A 14,791-nucleotide genomic window follows, 5' to 3' on the forward strand; every position below is an offset into this window, starting at 1 on the left:
GCGGTGCCGGTGTGTACTGACGTTTTTCCTATACCTAAAAGGCTTACAGAAATTATTAGCAAGGAGTGGGATAGACCCGGTGTGCCCTTTTCCCCACCTCCTATATTTAGAAAAATGTTTCCAATAGACGCCACTACACGGGACTTATGGCAGACGGTCCCTAAGTTGGAGGGAGCAGTTTCTACTTTAGCAAAGCGTACCACTATCCCGGTTGAGGACAGTTGTGCTTTTTCAGATCCAATGGATAAAAAATTAGAGGGTTACCTTAAGAAAATGTTTATTCAACAAGGTTTTATTTTACAGCCCCTTGCATGCATTGCATCTGTCACTGCTGCGGCGGCATTCTGGTTTGAGGCCCTGGAAGAGGCCATCCAGACAGCTCCATTGAATGAAATTATTGACAAGCTTAGAACGCTTAAGCTAGCTAACTCATTTGTTTCTGATGCCATTGTTCATTTGACTAAACTAACGGCTAAGAATTCCGGATTCGCCATCCAGGCGCGTAGGGCGCTATGGCTTAAATCCTGGTCAGCTGACGTGACTTCAAAGTCTAAATTACTCAACATTCCTTTCAAGGGGCAGACCTTATTCGGTCCTGGCTTGAAGGAAATTATTGCTGACATTACTGGAGGCAAGGGTCATACCCTTCCTCAGGACAGGGCCAAATCAAAGGCCAAACAGTCTAATTTTCGTGCCTTTCGAAATTTCAAGGCAGGAGCAGCATCAACTTCCTCCGCTTCAAAACGAGAGGGAACTGTTGCTCATTCCAGACAGGCCTGGAAACCTAACCAGTCCTGGAACAAGGGCAAGCAGGCCAGAAAGCCTGCTGCTGCCCCCAAGACAGCATGAAGGAACGGCCCCCTATCCGGAAACGGATCTAGTGGGGGGCAGACTTTCTCTCTTTGCCCAGGCGTGGGCAAGAGATGTTCAGGATCCCTGGGTGTTGGAGATCATATCTCAGGGATATCTTCTGGACTTCAAAGCTTCTCCTCCACAAGGGAGATTTCAACTTTCAAGGTTATCAGCAAACCAGATAAAGAAAGAGGCATTCCTAAGCTGTATGCAAGACCTCCTAGTAATGGGAGTGATCCATCCAGTTCCGCGGACGGAACAAGGACAGGGATTTTATTCAAATCTGTTTGTGGTTCCCAAGAAAGAGGGAACCTTCAGACCAATTTTGGATCTAAAGATCTTAAACAAATTCCTCAGAGTTCCATCATTCAAAATGGAAACTATTCGGACCATCCTACCCATGATCCAAGAGGGTCAGTACATGACCACAGTGGACATAAAGGATGCCTACCTTCACATACCGATTCACAAAGATCATCATCGGTTCCTAAGGTTTGCCTTTCTAGACAGGCATTACCAATTTGTAGCTCTTCCCTTCGGGTTGGCCACTGCCCCGAGAATTTTTACAAAGGTTCTGGGCTCACTTCTGGCGGTTCTAAGACCGCGAGGCATAGCGGTGGCTCCGTATCTAGACGACATCCTGATACAGGCGTCAAGCTTTCAAATTGCCAAGTCTCATACAGAGATAGTTCTGGCATTTCTAAGGTCGCATGGGTGGAAAGTGAACGTGGAAAAGAGTTCTCTATCACCACTCACAAGAGTCTCCTTCCTAGGGACTCTTATAGATTCTGTAGAGATGAAAATTTACCTGACGGAGTCCAGGTTATCAAAACTTCTAAATGCTTGCCGTGTCCTTCATTCCATTCCACGCCCGTCAGTGGCTCAGTGCATGGAAGTAATTGGCTTAATGGTAGCGGCAATGGACATAGTGCCATTTGCGCGCCTGCATCTCAGACCGCTGCAATTATGCATGCTAAGTCAGTGGAATGGGGATTACTCAGATTTGTCCCCTCTACTAAATCTGGATCAAGAGACCAGAGATTCTCTTCTCTGGTGGCTTTCTCGGGTCCATCTGTCCAAGGGTATGACCTTTCGCAGGCCAGATTGGACGATTGTAACAACAGATGCCAGCCTTCTAGGTTAGGGCGCAGTCTGGAACTCCCTGAAGGCTCAGGGATCGTGGACTCAGGAGGAGAAAGTCCTCCCAATAAATATTCTGGAGTTAAGAGCAATATTCAAGGCTCTTCTAGCTTGGCCTCAGTTAGCAACACTGAGGTTCATCAGATTTCAGTCGGACAACATCACGACTGTGGCTTACATCAACCATCAAGGGGGAACCAGGAGTTCCCTAGCGATGTTAGAAGTCTCAAAGATAATTCGCTGGGCAGAGTCTCACTCTTGCCATCTGTCAGTGATCCACATCCCAGGCGTAGAGAACTGGGAGGCGGATTTTCTAAGTCGTCAGACTTTTCATCTTGGGGAGTGGGAACTCCATCCGGAGGTGTTTGCTCAACTGGTCCATCGTTGGGGCAAACCAGAACTGGATCTCATGGCGTCTCGCCAGAACGCCAAGCTTCCTTGTTACGGATCCAGGTCCAGGGACCCGGGAGCAACGCTGATAGATGCTCTAGCAGCTCCTTGGTTCTTCAACCTGGCCTATGTGTTTCCACCGTTTCCTCTGCTCCCTCGACTGATTGCCAAAATCAAACAGGAGAGAGCATCGGTGATTCTGATAGCGCCTGCATGGCCACGCAGGACCTGGTATGCAGACCTAGTGGACATGTCATCTCTTCCACCATGGACTCTGCCTCTGAGGCAGGACCTTCTGATACAAGGTCCTTTCAATCATCCAAATCTAATTTCTCTGAGACTGACTGCATGGAGATTGAACGCTTGATTCTATCAAGGCGTGGCTTCTCCGAGTCAGTCATTGATACCTTAATACAGGCTCGGAAGCCTGTCACCAGGAAAATCTACCATAAGATATGGCGTAAATATCTTTATTGGTGTGAATCCAAGAGTTACTCATGGAGTAAGGTTAGGATTCCTAGGATATTGTCCTTTCTCCAAGAGGGTTTGGACAAAGGCTTATCAGCTAGTTCTTTAAAAGGACAGATCTCTGCTCTGTCTATTCTTTTGCACAAGCGTCTGGCAGAAGTTCCAGACGTCCAGGCATTTTGTCAGGCTTTGGTTAGGATTAAGCCTGTGTTTAAAACTGTTGCTCCCCCGTGGAGCTTAAACTTGGTTCTTAAAGTTCTTCAGGGAGTTCCGTTTGAACCCCTTCATTCCATTGATATTAAACTTTTATCTTGGAAAGTTCTGTTTTTGATGGCTATTTCCTCGGCTCGAAGAGTCTCTGAGTTATCTGCCTTACATTGTGATTCTCCTTATTTGATTTTTCATTCAGACAAGGTAGTTCTGCATACCAAACCTGGGTTTTTACCTAAGGTGGTTTCTAACAGGAATATCAATCAAGAGATTGTTGTTCCATCATTGTGTCCTAATCCTTCTTCAAAGAAGGAACGTCTTTTGCATAATCTGGACGTAGTCCGTGCCTTGAAGTTTTACTTACAGGCTACTAAAGATTTTCGTCAAACATCTGCCCTGTTTGTCGTTTACTCTGGACAGAGGAGAGGTCAAAAAGCTTCGGCAACCTCTCTCTCCTTTTGGCTTCGGAGCATAATACGCTTAGCCTATGAGACTGCTGGACAGCAGCCCCCTGTAAGGATTACAGCTCATTCTACTAGAGCTGTGGCTTCCACCTGGGCCTTTAAAATGAGGTCTCTGAACAGATTTGCAAGGCTGCGACTTGGTCTTCGCTTCACACCTTTTCAAAATTTTACAAATTTGACACTTTTGCTTCTTCGGAGGCTGTTTTTGGGAGAAAGGTTCTACAGGCAGTGGTTCCTTCCGTTTAAGTTCCTGCCTTGTCCCTCCCATCATCCGTGTACTTTAGCTTTGGTATTGGTATCCCACAAGTAATGGATGATCCGTGGACTGGATACACTTAACAAGAGAAAACATAATTTATGCTTACCTGATAAATTTATTTCTCTTGTAGTGTATACAGTCCACGGCCCGCCCTGTCCTTTTAAGGCAGGTCTAAATTTTAATTAAACTAGTCACCACTGCACCCTATGGTTTCTCCTTTCTTGTCTTGTTTCGGTCGAATGACTGGATATGGCAGTGAGGGGAGGAGCTATATAGCAGCTCTGCTGTGGGTGATCCTCTTGCAACTTCCTGTTGGGAAGGAGAATATCCCACAAGTAATGGATGATCCGTGGACTGGATACATTACAAGAGAAATACATTTATCAGGTAAGCATAAATTATGTTTTTTTATTGGACTAACACTATATAATAAAATTAGTACTGTTTTGAGTTTTTGTCTTTTTTGCCTTGGTAGAAATGATCATAAAGTAGGACTTTACAAAATATTGAAGAAAATAGTTTTGCATGTACAGAATATATTACTTGTATTGTAAAACCATTTCCCATAATTTAAGATTATAAATATTCACTGGTGTTACTGATAATTATCAAATGTTATGTACCACCACCACCTGCTGGTAGAAAATAATATAGCAAAGCCAAGAAAACGCACAATACATGATACATTACAGTACTACTCCACTCAAAAGTTTAACACTAGAGTATGTAGTGTATTGCAGAGGATACTTAATTTATTTTCTTTTATGTACATTATGTGAAGCTGAATATAAATTTATCTAGCAGCATATCAAGTTTGCAGCTCCAGTCTCTCTTAATTTGGGAAATTTGTCACTGGGCTCTGTAAAGAGGTACTGTATGTTATGTTCATTCGTATGTTTTGTTTAACAATGAATGCTGAATATGGCTTCCGCCAGCAACATTTGGCTTTTATTGGAGTATGTTTGTGTGTTGTACTTTCACAAGAAGAAAACATGTGCAAAGCCAGATCTCTCCGTGTGTTGTATTTTCTTCATAAATTGAAAGAGTCCACAGCTGCATTCATTACTTTTGGGAATTCAGACCCTGGCTACCAGGAGACATATACCCCTCCCACTTCCCTCATCCCCCAGTCATTCTTTGCCTTTCGTCCCAGGAGGTTGGCAGAGAAGTGTCAGAAGTTTTAGATTAGTACTCTTCGGCATGGGACTTGAGTTTTAAGTAGTCCTGTCAGTCTTTTAGTGAAAGCATGGATGAAAGTTAGAGTCCGGAGATTCAGTGTGAGTCTTTCTGCGAAACTATCCCGACTCATATTAACAGCTCTACAAGCAATCGGCGTTGACGAGTTTCGCTGCCTGCTTTCTTCTCTCAAGTCCATGGCAGAAGCGATGCTACTATCTGTCACACTTGAAGGGCCGTGTTCCTGTTCCACGGCGTAGATTCTGGTAAGATTGTTTTATTTTACTTCATGAAATGTATGTATTAGATGTTTTTCCCAAGGGGCTACCACCTCGCTGGACTAACTTATAACACAGGGTCTCAGTGAGGCTCCTTTTGTGTCATGGAATCAAGGGTAATATCTCCTGAGGGGGGGTTATTGAACAGGTTTTTTTTTTTAATCATGTTTGTTATATGATTCAACCTGCTTATGTGTAGTGTTATTTCGGCTCATGGCTTGTGGAACATAACTGCTTTTGGAAAGTGATGCAACCTTATGGTTGGGCGCGTTTTTTTTTTTTTTTACTATACAGTTCACCTGGTGACTGGCCGTGGTCACGTTTTTAGGCTCCATTTCCACATTCCTGACCGTGTGACAGAGAAATTCTGGTCTGCTGGTGTCTGGTTCATAGGAGGTGGTTAGTGCCCCAGCCATTGTGGGTGTCAGGTGCCGTTTAGTTTTTTAGTCCACTGTTTTGTATTCAATATCCTAGTTATGGAGGAGTCTGATATTGTGGAGACGGACGTCTCTGTTTCAAATTCTACTCCTGCGCTGAATGCGTATTGCCCCGGATGATACTAGCCTATCAGTTATGTTCTAAATGCCATATTAGAGTGCTCAATTCCTCTGGATCGGGGAATCAAGGGCCCACTGAGCCATCCGCTTCTGGGGCTTCTGTCCTCTGAGTGGCGAGTTCCCTTCCACCATCTCTTACTACGTATGCAGGTAACCCAGAATTTGCTTATCCTTCTCGGGAAGGTGGCTTGTTCCCACCAGGGGTTTCAGCACGATGTCGCATGTCCATTATTTTGGCACTGGCGAATCTGCAACTTCCAGAAGTTTGCTTCAGATATTGTTCGTGTTGCGTTATCCGGGGATCCTCAGGCATGGAACGGCCTGTTCAGCTTTCTGGGGGAACGACTGTCCCTGAGGCTTCAGTGGGTCAACCCTTGGGGCTGGAGTCGTCTTTTGCTCCGGTGGGGGTATGCTGTGCTTTTCGGTATAGACTGGCGCACCTTCGTGTTTTATTGAGGCACGCTTTGGCATCTTCTTAGAATAGCTTTTAGTAATAGATATAAGGGGATGAAGTATTCCTCTTATAGGCTTAATTGTTGAGTATCTTTTTCCAGTTTTGAGCTTGGAAGAACAGGGTCCCCGTTGGGGCGTCTGTTTTTCTTTGGTGATAACCTACGGGTTGCTCCTTTTTTATTCACTCCGGTTAGGATGATGTTTGTTGATTACAGCTCATGTTTGTTTTATTTTTCCTTCGAGAATTTTATTTTCTGGAATAGATATTTGTGACCTTTTTATTGCTTTGTTTACTTCTACGGAAGTTTGTTCTAGAATATTTCTCTGCCGTTTATTCTCCCTCTGGGGGTGAATATGAGGCCTTGGGCCCTTGGTTGCAGGCCTAGTCCTGCTTGGGTTCAGATCCTTCTGTCCCTTTTTCAGACTCATGGTTGATCTGGTTAAGGCGCTGAGTGCTGTTCATTATTATTATTATTATTGTTTTAGAAGTTCTGCTGAGCATTCTGGAAGAACCTAAGGGTTTGTGTGGCGTGGAGGATTGGTTCAGTCCTCATTGGCCTTTTTAGCTAATAGTCCGGGTTTTGGTGGCGTTCTGCTGACACAAACTCAGTCGTTTCCGATGTCTGTCAGGACTTATAGTGTTCCTTCCCGCATGGGTGCAGGTTTGGAGGGTTTAGGGCCTCCTTGCCGCCAGTTCCTGGCGGTCTTGCCTTTTGGGGCTTTTTGGCCGTTATCTTTCGCAGTTTAGCTGCCTCCTGGGAGGGCCTGTGGCCTTTTCCTGTTTTGGGAGTTAGTTTTTCCCTATCGGGAATGATAGCCTGTGTTGTCTCCTTCTCCAAGCTTTGTTTAGGAGTTTTTTTTCTACCGGAGTTGGGATGCTTGCATTCTTTTTTCTTAGGTGGGTTCCTCTGGTACTCTGAGGTGTTTATGGAGATGTTTAGAGGCACACTGGCGTGGTCTCGTGGTTTGCTCTAGCCTTGTTCTACTCCCTTTTATGACGACTTGGTCCTCAATGTTTTCCCTTGGTCTTGGATGTCTTGGTGGTGTTCTGCATGCCTTTTGGGCTCTAGAGTCTTGTAGCGACTCTGTTGTGCTCTAGCTCCTTTTGGAGTGCTGGACTCCGGCAAGGGGTATTCTCTTCCTTTGAGTTGGAAATTTGCAAGTGACTCTTGTTTTCCGTTTTTCCGGATTAGTCTGGTCATTCCCCTGTGAGGTCTGTTTTCAGACGGGGTATTTGTGTTCCCTGGGGTGTGGTTGGTTCCACACATTTCTGGGCTTGGGCCTATAGTTTTTTTTGGATCTTCCGGATGTCCGGAACCTTATGATTCTGTGGCTGGTTCAGTGTGTTCCAGCTTTTCCAGGGAACATTGGCTATGACCTATAGTCTAGTGAGTTGAGCTGTTTGCAGCTTGGCCAGGATCTGTGCGTTTTTTTGGATCTGCTCCTTTTGGTTTGTCCTTTGAATGATGGGTGCTCTCCTTCATTGGGAGTTCCTCTGTGTTCGTGGTCTATATGATTTTCATTCAGCTTTTGTTTTCATCGGGCTACGGCCTCCTTTTTGGGGCTTGTGCGCTGTTGTTACCCTCAACCTTGGGGGGGGGTAGTTTTTTTCTCCTTTAGGAGGTGGGATTTCCTCTTCTGGGACGTTGGCTGTCTTGTGGACAGGTGATTGGAATAGGTATTTTACCCTATAGTGGGTTGTTCTGTTCCATCTGTGGAGATTGAAGTCTCCATGTTGAGACTGTCATAGTAGTGTGCATTTATGGCATTCTACTGCATTTCTCTGTTCCACTCTATGAGGTTCTCTTGGGAGTTCCTAATTAAGGGAACCTTCTGGGTTGGCACCAAGACTCTATTGGGGTGGCTAGGTCTGTCCTTTTTCTGGGCCAGAGATTTGGGGTCCTTTTGTTCCCCTGTCTGTCAGATCTGCCTGTCGCTGGGCTGGTCTGGTGTTGGGAGCAGACTCTGGGACCTGGGGTTAGTCCTCGGGTCTCGAGGCATGGTGAGCCTCTTTGAGGTTACGGTGCTTCTCCATGTTCAAGTTACGCAAGTAGCCTGTGATGTGTCAACTGTTTAGTGGATGTTTCACAGTTTGAAGGTGGTGTTGGTGCTCTGATCTGGTATAATGGTTAGAGCAACAGCTTAGGTCTTTTGACAACCCAGGTTTGATTTCCATTACTGGAAAGTGTGCTTTTATCAAATCTACTTCAGCTGCTCTTTACTTGCTCTGCAATTATTTTGGTTTACAAGTCATCCTGGTATGACGAATGTGTGTGCTTCATGAAGGTGTTTTCTACCTGGTTTTCGGCACGTATTTTGGCTCTGAATATATTGATATTTTGAGTTTCTTGCGACTTGAGGACTTCGACTTCAGTTGTTGTTATTTATGGTGCATTTGCACTATAACAGAAGTTTTCTTCTCTATTTTCAGATCCCGGTCCTAATCCTGTGACTCTGTACTCTTTTTGGGGTCTGGGCGTTGCCTCCCCTTGTTTCTCAGGACTGATTTTTGGTCTCTGTGAACTTGATTTGGTTCTGGAGTTTTTACTTATTTTATTTGGAACTTGTTGTACCCTATTTAGGGTCTCCGGGTATCCTTGCCTGGTTTCTCTGTGTTCTCTTCCTTTGGGAGTTTACGGTTGTTGATCCCTTTCTCTTGTAAGAGGCTCCCAGAGGCGTGTTGGCTCAGTCGAGTCTATTTTCTGCGGTCTCTAGCAAGGCTTATGAGCTTTTATGGATCAGTGTTCTTTTTCAATTTTTTCTTGGCTTCAGAAGAAACAGGTTTTTTGCTGGGTAGAGGTTCAGGCCTGGTGCCCTCAGAATGGGCCCGCCGTTTTGTACCCTCCCGTTATCGCATTGTGTCCTCTATAGCTTGGGTATTGTTTTCCCAAAAGTAATGAATGCAGCTGTGGACTCTTTCCATTTATGAAGAAAAACTTCATGATGCTTACCTGATAATTTTCTTTTCTTCAGATGGAAAGAGTCCACAGCTCCCCACCCATATTTTTTCTGTGGGGAGTCTGTTTTTTTGTTCTTCTGGCACCTTTTCACCCTGATATTTCTTCTATTGTTCCTTTTTCTTCGGCAGAATGACTGGGGGATGAGGGAAGTGGGAGGGGTATTTAAGCCTTTGGCTGGGGTGTCTTTGCCTCCTCCTGGTGGCCAGATTCTGAATTCCCAAAAGTAATGAATGCAGCTGTGGACTCTTTCCATCTTACCTGATAATTTCCATGAGGGAAATTATCAGGTAAGCATAATTTATGTTTTTCACAAGAATAAATTCAGCTCCGAAATGTCCTAAATGCTGCTTGTGGCCCCACATATCTAATATATAGTGTGTGTATATACTTGTCTATGAATATACTATAATATATTTCTTGTTTTATATTATGATGATATCTGCTAAGGGTGGTCTAAGGTTTCTGGCTCCTAGATTTTATAGTAAAATATTTTATACTTAATGCTGCTCATCTTCTCCAGGTTGGGTGTTCATCTTTTGGATGTTGGCCCAGGTTAACCCCTTCTTTGCTGGATGGGTCATCTCCAACTATGTGCGTCTGGTCTCTGTCCAGTGTCTGTCAGTGTTCCCTTCCCTGTATCATCCCCCATTGCAGTACTTTGAGTTTGTTTTGTAGTAATGTTCCTCAAAATAAAAATAATTGTAATATTTTTGTACAGTTTAATCATAAAAGAAACTACTGCTTGCTTGTAAACAATATATTATAATTTGATTACTGTTTTTCACATTCTAGAATCCTTTGTTGTTCCAGACAGAGACCTGTATAATGATGAAAAGTCCATAGTCAACATGCACAATTGTGAAGGTCCCTCACACTCTCTACCATCTCACTCCACACCTTCCTGCTCATCCACTAGATTACCAGCTAATAGGACCTACAGAAGCAAAGCTTCTCAGAATGGAATTCTTTTAAAGATGCATGAAGAGGAGCACCACCAGCAGATGTCTATCCTCCAGCTGCAGTTGATACAGATGAACGAGGTACACGTGGCTAAAGTGCAGCAGATAGAACGAGAGTGTGAGATGTGTGAGGAGGAACACAGGGTTAAGATGGAAATCCTAAATAAAAAGAAAATGTATTGGGAAAGGAAACTGCAAACAATTACCAAGGAATGGCCAGTAGCGTCTTTCAACAGGCCCTTTCCAAATTCACCTTGAAAGTGGTGCTGGTGAGCGCCGAGGATAATACAAAACATGTTGGCAAAACACTCTTCAAGTAGATTTTATCAGCCAACACAATGAACTTTCAGTAGGCCAACATTCTGGCTATGATCTTTCTGTAGGAAAATATAGATACAAACAAATAAAAAGAGGGAAAGGTTCTAGGACTGCGTGGGCTTGTATTGGGAACAATGTCTTTTTGGCTTTTAGTATTGTTAATAAAAAAAAATGCATCTGGCCAATTGACAGTGTTGCTTATGTTAACATAAGCATTACACTCTGGTGTTTATGCCCACTGTTTATTTTTGTTTTTTTAACTTTTACCTATATAAAATCCACTTTTTATTATTATTATTATTATTATTTTATGTATATCAGGCCTGTGATGGTTTTTATTGACTTGTTTGGTACATTGGGTGGGTAAACTGAGGATAAATATTATCCTTTTTGTAGCCCTAAATGCTAACGGTATTATAATTTGCTATGTTCAGGTCATCTAGTTACAAAATAAAGTCCTAAAAAATTACTGTAATGTTGCAGGGTTGAGATCACTGTTTGCTTTTCATTCCACCTATTCCATTGGCATGGTGGGTGAATGAATATGGCTGAATACCAAGGTAATAATGAAATGAATAATCATTTATACAAGGCCAAAGGTATATTATGATTGTGTCTTAGAATATACTCCACAATTCCAATGTGACCAAGTTGGAACTGTTTTTGCTGAAGTCCCCTTTCTGTATTGCTACATTGAACATGTAACTCTGTCACAGAAAAAATACTCTTAAGATAGAAGAACACTGCTGGGGATTGCCACTAGTTTTAATTTACTGCTTTTTTTTTTTTTTTTATTAAGCTAAATACTACATCTTTCTTACGTGAGATGTGTATATTTTATATGTAATGAAGAAACATGATGTACAGACATAGAAAAGGGGGAAAATAAGTTTAAAAAAAAAAAAAGTATGAGAAGCCAAAAACGCAAACACTTTTAAAAGTGTGTAAAGGATTTCAAATTCTAAATTGTTTTCTCAGTCTAGAGAAAAAATGTATTGTTCATATTACAATAAGTAATTATTTGTTTAAGTGAAAATAAAGTTGCCTACTTGGGAAAGTTTTTTTTTTTTACAGTGTTCAATCAATTTTTAATCTAATGCAACAAAGCGTTCCTTCGCCCCTGTGTGTTTAACTGAGATATATAATACCAAAATACATCAAAATGAAAAAATGATTAGTTAGTAGCAAATTCAAATTACTGGCAAAACATTTGGGTTGGATTTCAGTATCTACTATAAAAGCCTTACAAAACCACTGAATATGCATATGTAGCCTGTTGTAAATGATGTCATAAGGACAAACGTTTAAAGCGTTGCTTATTCTTTCAGCAAGATGATCATTACAAATGTTGATGCTGATATACGTAGTAACCCTTGGGTTTTTTGACTTGATCAGTAATTGTATATGCTCAATAACACCAAAATATGGAAATATATTATTTTAATATAATAGAGAGTGGTCAACATTTATTCTATGTAACAAAAAAGCTGCAATGTTTAAAAAAATTACAGCACAGACATATATTCAAAGCAGTATAATATGTCTCTACGTTCATGTTAAGAAAAAATCACGTGGCTGAGAAAACACTATTGAAATTCAGTAGGTGATACATTAATCAAAGAAGAAAAATCGCCCAAAAATTTACCCAAACTGCATGGTGCAGTTTTTTTTTATTTTGTGATAAATACCCAGGAAATCCCACTTAACAGTTTTTTAATATGTCCCTGTTAAAATGCGCATACTGTTAGTGATTTATGAAAAGAATAACTAAATTTGTATGAGTAGTTGTTTTCATATATCCAGTAAAATATCTGTTGTTGCAATGATTTTTTTTTTTTAAATAATAAAATTGACTTGTGTTTACATTTCTGCTTAAATGGCTTTAAGAATTCTTCTCATTGGTTGTTAAAGTATAGTGACTGGATAGACTACTCTGTGTTTCTTCTTTCAAAGGGAAATAATGACCATATGCTAAATCACTTGAACGTTTACAGCTGAACAGTAAAAAGCTAACCATAAAATATCACCTGAGCATCTCTATAAGAAAGATATTTCTTTCATGTAATTGGCAAGAGTCCATGAGCTAGTGACGTATGGGATATACAATCCTACTAGGAGGGGCAAAGTTTCCCAAACCTCAAAATGCTTATAAATACACCCCTCACCACACCCACAATTCAGTTTTACAAAATTTGCCTCCTATGGAGGTGGTGAAGTAAGTTTGTGCTAAAATTTCTACGTTGATATGCGCTTCTCAGCATTTTTGAAGCCTGATTCCTCTCAGAGTACAGTGAATGTCAGAGGGATGTGAAGGGAGTATCACCTATTGAATGCAATGGTTTTCCTCACGGGGATCTATTTCATAGGTTCTCTGTTATCGGTTGTAGAGATTCATCTTCAACCTCCCTTTCTCCAACATAGGTGTGTCCGGTCCACGGCGTCATCCTTACTTGTGGGATATTCTCTTCCCCAACAGGAAATGGCAAAGAGCCCAGCAAAGCTGGTCACATGATCCCTCCTAGGCTCCGCCTACCCCAGTCATTCTCTTTGCCGTTGTACAGGCAACATCTCCACGGAGATGGCTTAGAGTTTTTTAGTGTTTAACTGTAGTTTTTATTATTCAATCAAGAGTTTGTTATTTTAAAATAGTGCTGGTATGTACTATTTACTCAGAAACAGAAAAGAGATGAAGATTTCTGTTTGTATGAGGAAAATGATTTTAGCACCGTAACTAAAATCCATGGCTGTTCCACACAGGACTGTTGAGAGCAATTAACTTCAGTTGGGGGAACAGTGTGCAGTCTCTTACTGCTTGAGGTATGACACATTCTAACAAGACGATGTAATGCTGGAAGCTGTCATTTTCCCTATGGGATCCGGTAAGCCATGTTTATTAAGATAGTAAATAAGGGCTTCACAAGGGCTTATTAAGACTGTAGACTTTTTCTGGGCTAAATCGATTCATTATTAACACATATTTAGCCTTGAGGAATCATTTATTCTGGGTATTTTGATATGATTATATCGGCAGGCACTGTTTTAGACACCTTATTCTTTAGGGGCTTTCCCTAATCATAGTCAGAGCCTCATTTTCGCGCCGGTATGGCGCACTTGTTTTTGAGGACAGCATGGCATGCAGCTGCATGTGTGTGGAGCTCTGATACATAGAAAAGTCTTTCTGAAGGCATCATTTGGTATCGTATTCCCCTTTGGGCTTGGTTGGGTCTCAGCAAAGCAGATTCCAGGGACTGTAAAGGGGTTAAATATAAAAACGGCTCCGGTTACGTTATTTTAAGGGTTAAAGCTTCCAAATTTGGTGTGCAATACTTTTAAGGCTTTAAGACACTGTGGTGAAATTTTGGTGAATTTTGAACAATTCCTTCATACTTTTTCGCAATTGCAGTAATAAAGTGTGTTTAGTTTAAAATTTAAAGTGACAGTAACGGTTTTATTTTAAAACGTTTTTTGTGCTTTGTTATCAAGTTTATGCCTGTTTAACATGTCTGAACTACCAGATAGATTGTGTTCTGACTGTGGGGAAACCAAGGTTCCTTCTCATTTAACTATATGTATTTTATGTCATAAAAAAATTTAGTAAAAATGATGCCCAAGATGATTCCTCAAGTGAGGGGAGTAAGCATGGTACTGCATCATCCCCTCCTTCGTCTACACCAGTCTTGCCCATACAGGAGGCCCCTAGTACATCTAGCGCGCCAATACTCCTTACTATGCAACAATTAACGGCTGTAATGGATAATTCTATCAAAAACATTTTAGCCAATATGCCCACTTATCAGCGAAAGCGCGACTGCTCTGTTTTAGAAAATTCTGTAGAGCATGAGAACGCTGATGATATGGTTTCTGAAGGGCCCCTACACCAGTCTGAGGGGGCCAGGGAGGTTTTGTCTGAGGGAGAAATTTCAGATTCAGGAAACATTTCTCAACAAGCTGAACCTGATGTGATTACTTTTAAATTTAAGTTGGAACATCTCCGCGCTCTGCTTAAGGAGGTGTTATCCAATTTGGATGATTGTGATTATCTGGTCATTCCAGAACCACTATGTAAAATGGAAAAGTTCTTAGAGGCCCCGGGGCCCCCCGAAGCTTTTCCTATATCCAAGCGGGTGGCGTACATTGTTAGTAAAGAATGGGACAGGCCCGGTATACCTTTAGTACCTCCCCCCATATTTATAAAATTGTTTTCCTATAGTCGACCCCAGAAAGGACTGATGGCAGACAGTCCCCAAGGTCGAGGGGGCGGTTTCTACTCTACACAAGCGCGCCACTATACCCATAGAAGATAGTTG

General features: G+C 42.0%; 1 protein-coding gene across 1 annotated transcript in view; it reads left to right on the forward strand.

Annotated features, from left to right (window-relative positions):
- The window catches only part of MSANTD3 (Myb/SANT DNA binding domain containing 3), a 164,042-nt gene extending 151,681 nt beyond the window's left edge, over positions 1-12,361 (forward strand). The window contains 1 exon segment of the mRNA XM_053715766.1: positions 10,000-12,361. Within this exon segment, the coding sequence (XP_053571741.1) occupies positions 10,000-10,424 (425 nt within the window). The 3' untranslated portion in view covers positions 10,425-12,361.
- Positions 12,362-14,791: the final 2,430 nt, after the last annotated feature.

The sequence above is a fragment of the Bombina bombina genome, chromosome 5, assembly GCF_027579735.1.
Source record: "Bombina bombina isolate aBomBom1 chromosome 5, aBomBom1.pri, whole genome shotgun sequence".
Lineage (NCBI taxonomy): Eukaryota > Metazoa > Chordata > Amphibia > Anura > Bombinatoridae > Bombina > Bombina bombina.